Source organism: Octodon degus, unplaced genomic scaffold, assembly GCF_000260255.1.
Source record: "Octodon degus isolate 3935 unplaced genomic scaffold, OctDeg1.0 scaffold00130, whole genome shotgun sequence".
NCBI classification, from domain to species: domain Eukaryota; kingdom Metazoa; phylum Chordata; class Mammalia; order Rodentia; family Octodontidae; genus Octodon; species Octodon degus.
The window spans coordinates 7,925,798-7,936,441 of record NW_004524706.1 but is presented as its reverse complement, the minus strand read 5'-3'; the positions used below and the strand labels follow the sequence as shown (position 1 = coordinate 7,936,441).

At 38.8% G+C, this 10,644-nt stretch overlaps 1 protein-coding gene and 2 pseudogenes across 2 annotated transcripts; 1 reads left to right on the top strand and 2 right to left on the bottom strand.

The window, feature by feature from the left end:
• Nucleotides 1-2,356: 2,356 nt before the first annotated feature.
• Nucleotides 2,357-2,501, bottom strand: LOC111812585 (annotated as a pseudogene).
• A 131-nt stretch (nt 2,502-2,632) lies between these two features.
• LOC101563462 lies at nt 2,633-2,978 on the top strand (annotated as a pseudogene).
• A 5,263-nt stretch (nt 2,979-8,241) lies between these two features.
• On the bottom strand, nt 8,242-8,739 carry LOC101563058 (40S ribosomal protein S16-like). Of its 2 annotated transcripts, XM_023701028.1 has the most exons (2): nt 8,638-8,736; nt 8,242-8,586 (listed from the first exon to the last, which is right to left on the bottom strand). In XM_023701028.1, the coding sequence occupies exons 1-2, from the start codon at nt 8,734-8,736 to the stop codon at nt 8,296-8,298; spliced, it is 390 nt and encodes a 129-aa protein (XP_023556796.1). In that variant the 3' UTR covers nt 8,242-8,295. The 2 variants fall into 2 exon arrangements, with proteins under 2 accessions (XP_023556796.1, XP_023556797.1); XM_023701029.1 differs by having other exon boundaries at nt 8,242-8,739.
• Nucleotides 8,740-10,644: the final 1,905 nt, after the last annotated feature.

Genomic DNA, 10,644 nt, shown 5'->3' with positions numbered 1-10,644 from the left:
GAACTCAGGCCCTTGCACTTGCCAGGAAAACACTTATTCCACTGAGCCATCTCCCCGGCCCCATAAGTCTTTTTTAATAATGCATTATATAATTTTGATGAGGCATTGACCTTGAACTTAGCATTCTGTCACAGAATACACCATTTTCTCCTTTTGAGAATGTAGTGTTGCCTGTGTGTAGTGCTTTAGAACATCCTCCAAAAAAGAAAAAAATATCCTCCATTCTCTTTTTTTTGTGGCAAAATTTTCTTTTATTTTGCAAACTCTACGTCGGGTGACAAACATGAGCATGGCAATCTTTTTTTACGCAAATATGGCCATCTTTTTAAAAACCATGGAACAAATTAAGTTCATGAATCGAGGTACCACCATACTTGCTGATGGTAATTTCCAGTCATCTTCATTTTTTTGTGATTTTTTAATTTTAATTTTATTGAGAAACAAGCATGAATGAGACAGTTTCAAGGCTGATTAATTGGGCAGTTTTGATCAATACATTGTACATTGTTATCTTCTTAGTGGTTATCCATAGTACAAGCAGCAGACAGGATATCCTGTCCAAACACTATTAGTACACCTTTTTCTTCTCATTGAATTAAGTGAGAGTAGCTGTATATCTATCCTATTTTGTATATATAAATACAAAATGATCTTTCCTTTGTACCCCCTTTTTTTTGTTTAGTCCTGTCAAAGGTGAACATTCTATTGGCATCTAAATACTATAGGTGTTTGAATTCAACAAAACAATCCAACATTGTCTAGCAGTGTATAATATTAGTGGGTCACAGGGCTGGTGAGCTGGCTCAGTGGTCTAAAGCACCTACTTAGAACAAGCTAAGCTAAGCAAAACACAGGGACCACGGTTCAATCCCCCAGCACCACATGCCAGCCAGCCCCGCCCCCTGGTGGGCTGAACTGGCCACACACACAATAAATAAATAAATAAATAAATAAATAGAGCTTACTAAAAAAAAATAATATTAGTGGGTCATCCTCAGAAGTTATTGACTTGAGCCTTTTATAGCTCATCGTATTAATATGGCTTTGCTTTATTTTTTATTTATTTAATTTTTTTGGCTTTGCTTTATATACTTCGTTTTTATACTTTTCTACTGGATAGTTAAGACCAAGATAAAGTAAGACCTATATAACAAGAAATGTAACTTTTTTATCTGATAAGGTCAGTCAACTACCCTCAGGATTTATCCTGTAGCCCTGTACCGCACATTGTAGATTCTTTGTCAGTGTCAGCCATGTGCATGAGTCACGACCATTGCTTGACCAATTTGCTCTCTGTGAAAGCCTGAGAGAATGTTTTCTCTCCATGTGACTCCCCCAGGCACACTCTACATCATCAATCACATTCCTCTGTGGCTCCATAACTCCATTCTCTTACATTTATTAACATGTGCCAAAAGTTAAGTTCTTTCTAGGGAATATTATAAAACTCATCTATGTTTAATACCAGGGGCTTTGAATATTGTTTCTGGACAGCAGCAGCACCAACCACAGGAATGTGTTTGAGATGTGAATTCTCAGGCCTGATCCATATCCACTGAGTCAAACGCTGGAAATGGTGCCACACAGTCTCCAGGTGAATCCAATGGACATCGACAATTAAAAGTCACTGTTTAAATAAACTACTTTTCTAAAGCCTTCATTAACTCTATATCCACTTTAATACAATTCACTGAGTCTGGGATGTAAGTTAATCTTATTCCCAAAGATATGTTTTGGCACCATTAACTGGCTTATGTTCCAGCTGTTGAGCTAATTGATCTGAGATGCCATTTCTTTCATCCTAATCCCAATAATAATAAATAATGTAGAATGAAGGATTTATAATGCCTTTAGTGAAAGGCTAAATGGCTCAGTGCAGTGCCCTTGCCTAACATGTGCAATATGGTAGGTTCAATACTTAGCACCAAAACTAAATCAAACCATGTTTAGTTTACTTTGGGGACTGAGAAACATGGCATGATGAACTATAAACTTTCAATATGTCAAAAGAAGCAATTCAGTGCTTTTACATATATTATTTCACTATAGTATTGAAAAGCAGGTAAGATAGGGAGTATAGTCACCTCTGTTTTATAGATGAGACAACTAAAACTCAGAGAGATTAAGGTAATTCATGCAAAAAAAAGTGATTAAGTACTTACTGTGTGCTGAGTAACTGTATCTTGTATTATCTTACCTACTTAGTCCTTTCCATAAACCATAAAAGATATGGCTAATATCCATCTATTTTTTCATTTTATTTTAGTACTGGAAATTGAATTTAAAGCCTCATGTAAGCTAGGCAAATACTCTACCACTGAGCTAGTACCTCAGCCCTTTTTTATTTTATTTTGTGACAGTGTCTCAGTAAGTTACCCAGGTTGGCCTCAAACTTGACATTCTCCTGGTTCAGCCTCCAGAATAGTTGTGACTAAGCCTTCGTTTTAAATTGATAAGAACAGATACTACATTTGATCTTAGCCAAAGGGCTGAGAAGCAATGCACCTTGGTTTTAAAATGAGATTGAAAGCCATCTCCAAGGTGATGAACCCTTGACCTCCATAGTCGATAGTTGATTGAACAGATCTGAGTGAGGTGACCAGAGTGCTGAGCTTGTGCCATAGGTGCTGTCATGGCAGGTCTTCTGAAGAAGACCACTGGCCCTATGGAACTGGCTGTGTGTGAGACTCCACATGAACATATAAGAATATTGTACACAAAGATTCTTAGTGCTTTTGATCAAATCCCTAAAAATGCTGCATATAGAAAATACACAGAACAATTACAAACGAGAGGCTAACTATAGTGAAAGCACAACCAGACATAAAAAATTAGAAGGCAGACTTCAACTTGGCCAAGTAGAGGAGGTGATTCTTCAGGCTGACAGGGGACTAAGTCTGGCAAAGAAAATGAGGCAGTGGAGACCAGGGGAGTCATTAGTGGAAGAGCCTACCAGCCAGTGGAAATGACCAATATAATTGTCATTTACCACCTTTGTTGGTGGGTGGGAAATTGATATGATTAAATGTTCTGTTATATTAAAAAATGAGGCTGAAAAGAGTGAAATTATAAACCAGGTATAGTGACATATGCCTGTAATCCCAGAACTTGGAAGGTTGAAGCAGAAGGATCCCTACAAATTTGAGGCCACTGTGGATTACACAGTGAGTTCAAGGCTGGCCTGAATTACATATGAAATCCTGTCTGAAGAGAAAATAACAACCAAAAAACAGGAAAACTGCTCTACAAACACAGAAATTGGAGACACAACAAGCTGAACTTTTCTATTCTGCCCTTCTCCACTCTCTAGCCATTCAAGTTCTTGATGGGGTCTCACTCTGTTGCCTAAGCTGGTCGCAAACTCCTGGGCTCGAGGTCCTCCTGCCTCAGCATTCCTCATAGCTGGGACTACAGGCACACAACACAGTGCCTCATGTTCCACTTATTGATTGGGTGCTTTATTTACATCTGTGAAATATCAGAGAAAATTTGTCTTAGTCAGTGAACATTTTTTTCTCTGAGTTCCCAGTCACATTTATGCGAAACAATGGCCTTTACAATTGGTCACACAAGGGCTCCGCTTAGTTTATGTCAGGTAAAGGTAAACAGTATTATGGCAAAAAAAAAAAAAAATCAAAAGAAAACTAATTTAATCTCACTTAAGTCTCTGTGACTGAAACACACAAACCTATTAATTCTAACCAAGATAAAAAAGGAGTTAACATTTTCAAACAGAACAGGGTTTTAAAGATTTACTTCTTATCCAATGATAAATGCAGTTACTAATTACAGACCTTAGAGTTTCAAGAATGGTTTCTTCAGTGTAATTTTCAAAATTTAGAGGAGCAATTTGAAGTCCAGTTCTACTGCTGAATACAGCATCACTTGGCCCTGACATGGGCAAGCCAGTTAATTTCTCTGCACTTCACTTCCTCATCCATATAAACAAAATTATAACCCCTATCCTTTCTTTCTTTCTTTCTTTCTTTCTTTCTTTCTTTCTTTCTTTCTTTCTTTCTTTCTTTCTTTCTTTCTTTCTTTTTTTTCAGCAAAACTGGGGATTGAACTCAGGCCCTTGGGCTTGCCAGGGAAGCTCTTATTCCACTGAGCCATCTCCCCAGCCCCAATCGCTATCCTTTCTATTTCACTGTTGTATATATCAAACAAAACAATAAGTATAAAAACTGTCTAAATGAAAATCATAATTTTTGGTTCCAGCTTTAGACCATGAGAACTAGAGAGCACACGGCAAAGCTCACACTTTATGCACAAGTTCTCCTTACGTCTATCATCTCCTGAAACACACTGAGACATTCCCATAACTACCAACCACAATTAGCAGGCTCTTGCCCATCTTTCCTAGCACTACATACTACCAACACCATAGAGACTGAAAATGCTATTCCTATAATTTTATCATGATTCTGTGGGATTAAGTCCAAGAACCCCAAAGAAGCAAATATCAGGAAGAACAGCTCAATGGTAGAACAAATGATTAGTATGCACAAAACCCTAAGTTCAAACTTATGCACTATTGCCATTTAAGGGTGGGAAGGGGAGAGAAGGAAAGTCAATCATATATTCACAATAATGTTCCTCACAGCTTGCTTGGAAAGAAAAGACTAGTCACTAGAAATAGTTGTATTCCAAAAGCCAATGCAATTTTGTTTTTCATATCATATTAATTTTTCTGAAAGTACCAAGATTAGTTGTGTGTGTTGTTGTACACCTGTAATCCTAATACTCTGGGAGACTGAGGCAGAAAGATCACAAATTCAAGTCTAGTGTGGGCAATTTAGTGAGACCCTGTCCAAAAATAAAAAGTTAAAAAGGGCTCAGCATGAACACCGTTGGGTTAATCCTTAATACTGCAATAAACAAACAAACAAAATATCAAGATTTAATTCTTCCAAAAGTTTTATTTACTATCATCTTTTAAAATGAGAATAATTTCTAATAATTTGGAATCTATCTATCTATCTATCTATCTATCTATCTATCTATCTATCTATGCTGGATACGTAATAATGAACCCAAGATCTGGTAGATGTTCTGCAAGCGCTCTACCAACCTACATCCACAGCTGCTTTTATTATGAGACAGGATTTCCCTAAATTGCCCAGGTTTTCCTCCAACTTGTTGTCCTCCAATCTCAGCCTCCTGAGCAGCTGGAAGTACAGAGGTACACCACCACACCTGGCTTCTAACCATACTAGTCTTAGTACTACATATTTGTCAAGGAAAATTTTGACTAGGCAATTTTATCCTCATTTAATAAATTACATAGTTAGTAGCTTTAATTCATACAATAATTATACTGAGGAGCAAAGTATAGGACTGATTTGGGGAAACAGGGAAATAGATCTTTTGCAGATGGAAAGATGAAGGTGAAGGAAAGGGGATGTAAAAAGAATTAGGATGTATTATGTACATGCACCAACTCCCCTTGATGATTATTATATGTTGCAGATGTACTAATAAAATTTTTTAAAATAAACAATTAGTTGATCTCAATTAGTTTTACAGATTTAGAAATCTTTTTCTTAGTGGAATCAGTCGATCTAAAAGAGTTCTAGAAAGATGACAATGATGATCAGGATGATGAAAAAATAGTATTTTAGCCCACACTTGGAGCACTTATAATAAATAATAGATAGAGGGAAGGGGAGATAGCTCAGTAGAATAAGCGCTTGCCTGGAAAGCTCAAGGGCCTGAGTTCAATCCCCAGTTCTGGAAAAAAAAAAAGATAAGGCACCATCCTAAATCATGCCAGTAGAGATTAGCTAACCTCAGGTGAAAAGTTGAAGATGAAGGAGGAGGAGACTGGCTCTTCAGGCAGAAATACCGGCATGAGAAAAGAAAAAGTCATAAAGTCCTCATCAAGCAAGTCAAGAAATCTGCAGTTTAAGGAAAACAGGCCAAGTTTATGTAGGAAAATAACATGTTAAGAATTGTGCTCCAGAAAGATTCCTTTGGCTGCAATGTGAAGGACATATTAGAAATTCAAGATAAACCAAGCACGGTGGTGCATGCCTGTAGTCACAGCACTTGGGGGAGGCTGAGGTAGGAGGACTGTCAATATTTCAAGGCCAGTCTTGGTTACATAGCAAGGCCCTGACTCAGAAGAAGAAAGAGGGGGAGGGAAGGGGGGAGGAGAGGGAGAAAAGGAAAGGGGAAAAAGGGGATACTGAAAAGGAGGAGGAAGAAAGAAAGAAGGAAGGAAGGGAGGGAGGGAGGGAGGGAGGCACGGTGGAGGAATCAAGGTAAATACGAAACAAATAGGAAGGTTTTTTTTTTTAAATTTTTTATTTGTGTGTGTGTGTGTGTGTGTGTGTGTGGCCAGCTCAGCCCACCAGGGGGCGGGGCTGGCTGGCATGTGGTGCTGGGGGATTGAACCGAGGTCCCTGTGCTTTGCTAAGCTTGTTCTAAGTAGCTGCTTTAGACCACTGAGCCATCTCACCAGCCCCAAATAGGAAGTTTTAAAATCAAACACAATATGTAATTTTTGAAAGGGGTTGGAGATGGGGTGAGTCCTGAACTACACTGCATCTCCACCTTGTCTTATTTTAATTTTTATATATATATTTGTGTTTTGAGACAAGGTCTCACTAAGTTGTCCAGACTGGACTTGAATATGTGGTCTTGCCTCAGTCTCCCAAGTAACTGAAATAATAAGGTATATTCCACTATTCCTGCCCATAGGCTCTTCACATACCTGGCCAGTAGGTGATAGTTACCATATTCTATAAATTTCAACTCACTAAGCAGTTATGTTTCTACCTCTTTTACTCTACATGCATTATTAACAATGATCAAAGTTAGGATAGCATTTTTGGACTTATGAGACTGATACCCTCTTTTGTGTCACAAAAGTACAAAACTGAAAACATACAAAGTACAAATTTGAGAGACTGTTTCTCCTAGAAAGTAAACTACTTACAGTGCCTTCAACCTCTGAAGAGAGTCCTGAGAAGAAGCTAAAAGCACTTTTATCCAGTTTATAGAAAAGAAAGTTCTGAAATTTTTCAGAACCCATGGTTTGTTCTAATTTCATCAGTACATGACTTGTCTTTTTTTTTTTTTTTTTTTGTGTGTGTGTGTGTGTGTGTGTGTGTGTGTGTGTGTGTGGCCAGCTCAGCCCACCAGGGGGCGGTGCTGGCTGGCATGTGGTGCTGGGGGATTGTTCTGAGTAGGTGCTTTAGACCACTGAGCCATCTCACCAGCCCAAAAATGGAATGAGGTTTTTTGTTGTTGTTGTTCCTCGAATGCCTTCAGGGCACTTTTGGCCAGCTGGAGAGGTGTGAGGTTCAAACTCCAGCAACCTGAGGCTGACAGCTTTGTGGAAGCAGCCACTTAAAGGCCTGAGCTACGGCCAGGCCCTCTTGACTTGTCTTATATAAACTTCTCTGAAATATTTTGAAGGAAACATTTTAATAAAACATTGTTTATTATAACAGAAATTTATGATCAAACACTGGAAGATTTATGAAGCATTAACTTGTCATTTAAACCAGTAGAAGGGCTGGGGAGAAAGCTCAGTAGAATAAGCGCTTGCCTGGCAAGCTCAAGGGCCTGAGTTCAATGTCCAGTTCCACCAAAAAGAAACAAAACAAAACAAAAATCCTGTAGAATATTTCATTGAGAAACAAATACTGCATTTGTCAAGTACAGTGTCCATGGAAAGAAATGATGCAGACAAGAGGCTGATACCAAGCATTAGCATTAACTGATATTGTGGCTGGTCACTAAGGGAGATTTTAGAAACAACAGAAACTATCAGGTCTCCAAGCCCAACTTTCTCCTTAGACCAGTTTGAAAAGAAAATCTCAGCCCATGGGATATAACACAGGAAACAAATGACAAAAAAACCCATAAGACTGCATTTTTTACAATGATTTTGCAACAAATTCCTTCTCAGTATACAAGATATGATCAAAATGTATGGTCAGCTTAAATTTTTTTAAATGTGTGAAAGACATTGCCATTAATTCTCAAAATATCCCCTCTTCAAACACACTTAACTCATCATTCTTGTTACTTTCTGAAACAGTTATGGAATTACTTTTTCATGAGTGTCGTTACTTATGCTGTCATGGTTGCCACAATATCTTTCACAGTCACTTTGATTTTGGGAAGGAGCCAGAAATTACAAAAGTCAGTGTAGCAGCAGATGACAGTGAAGATAAGCCCTGATAAAAGAGATCAAGTGTGAAGGAACAAGCCAGCTTTTTTCCCCCTTGCAACCTCAAAATCCCACGTTTATTACAAAGGCAAATGGTGATTCTTATGGTGAGCTTATCGGTAGGATTTCTGGTAACAAGCACAGGCACCAGGGCCTCCAAACTTTTTGGATTCGAAGCAACGAGGGTCAGCTACCAACAGGGTCCAGTTGTACTGGATGAGAATATCTTTGATCTCTTTCTTGGAAGCCTCATCAACATATTTCTGGTAATGGGCCACCAGGGCTTTGGAGATGGACTGACGGATAGCATAAATCTGGGCAACATGACCACCACCCTTCACATGGACACGGATGTCAAAACCAGCAAACCACTCCTTGCCCAGAAGCAGAACAGGCTCCAGTAACTTACATTGCAGCGTGCATGGCTCGGTAATCTCCAGGGGGCGCCCGTTCACCTTGATGAGGCCATTGTCCCGCTTGCAATATGCTACCGCTGTGGCAGTCTTCTTGCAACCAAAGACTTGCATGGACTGCAGCAGACTCTTGGATGGCATGGTTGCTAGCTTGGACTCTAGAGCTCCTCTGGAACAAGAAAGCTTTTATTGCGAGCTCCTGACCTACTGATGCCCTGCACTGTGGGTCAGGACTCCCAAAATTGACAGTACCCACCTGAATTTTGCTTTCAGGTTATATACTTTTCAGGTTTCTGTAGTAACCACATTATTTCATTTTCAGGAATTTTACAAGAATGTTTACATTTCCCAGACATTGTTGACCATCTACCTGTCATGGAGCAGTATAGTTTAATGTTTGCCCTGTTCCCCAAATTGTCCTGTTTGTTCCTATTTTATGACCCTGGTTTTCTCTAAGTGGGTTTATGATTAGCTACATGGGAGGGGGTGAGGGAATGAGTTTATTTATAGTTTAAATGAACTTCAGTGACCCTCCTTTATTTATTTTTTTTAATATATTTTTTTGTTAGCTGAAGTTTTTTATTAACTCATAATTACTTGTCTTCTGGTTTGTTGAAGCAGTAAGTCAGACAACACTTGCCACAATAATGTCTGTCAAAGTGGCTGGCCATAAAAACTCCTGCACCACATTCATCTGTAGGGCACTCTCGATGAAGATGACTAATTTTGCCATTTTCATCCACCTTAGTATTTTAGGACTGCCAACTTAACCTTCTTTCTCTTATGCTTATTCTTCTTTGGAGTGGTGTAAGACTTCTTCCTTTTCTTTGCACCACCACGGAGTCTCAACACAAGATGGGGGGTAAACTTCTTTTGAATGTTGTAATCAGACAAGGTACATCCATCTTTTAGTTGCTTACCAGTAAAGATCAGCCTTTTTTTTTTTTAATTTTTAATTTTTTATTTTTTTATTTATTTGAGAGAGAGAGAGAGAGAGAGAGAGAGAGAGAGAGAGAGAGAGAGAGAGAGTGTGGCCAGCTCAGCCCACCAGGGGGCGGGGCTGGCTGGCATGTGGTGCTGGGGGATTGAACTGCGGTCCCTGATGCTTTGCCAAGCTTGTTCCAAGTAGGTGCTTTAGACCACTGAGCCATCTCTCCAGCCCTAAGATCAGCCTTTATTGATGAGGAGGAATTCTTTCCTTATTCTGGATCTTGGCCTTTACATTTTCTATAGTGTCCGAAGGTTCAACCTCGAGTGTGATGGTCTCCCCTGTAAGGGTTTTCACAAAAATCTGCATCTTGGCAATGGCTCCACCACAGATGGCGGATGGTGGATCTGAAAGGAAGCATGCCTCGCAGGCCCATGGACTCTCCCTGACTCTCCTTTAAAATGGAGTCTCTCATCACTTCTCAGCCTTGTGGATAAGATCAAGTGCAAACTGGGTCTCTTTTGCCCCATCACCAGATCCAGTCAATAAGGTAAGAATATACTGTAATGTTTTTATTTGAAAGAAAATGTCATAAATGTTTTTAATCAACTCAAGACATTAAAAGTCATGCAAAGGCACAATAAAAAAACCCTCCCAAATCCCCTTCAGATAGTGAAAGAACAATGGCATACATATATCTGAATGAAGAAGTATTTTGAGAAGGGTTAATAACATCTGTCATAATTGTAATTTAAACATTCATTGTAATTTGTGATCACACCTCATATTGTATCAATATAAGCTGAAGTCATTAAAAATACTCAGTAAAGATACTATTGAACTCAGAACTTGGGAGACTGAGACAGGAGGATTGCAAATTCAAGGCCAGCCTTGAATTTGTGAAACATAGTGAAACCCTGTCTCAAAAAAGCTCCCCAAATCAAAATAAATGTTAACAATCACAAAAAAGCCCCTAACCCCCAAAAAGAAAGAAAATGAACCTGCAGAAGGACTACAATAAACGTTAATTAAACTTATTCTCATTTAAAATTCAGATCTCTATCAAGCTATTAACTATGGTTAGGCGTCTGGAAATTATAAGACACTCTCACTTTCTATAT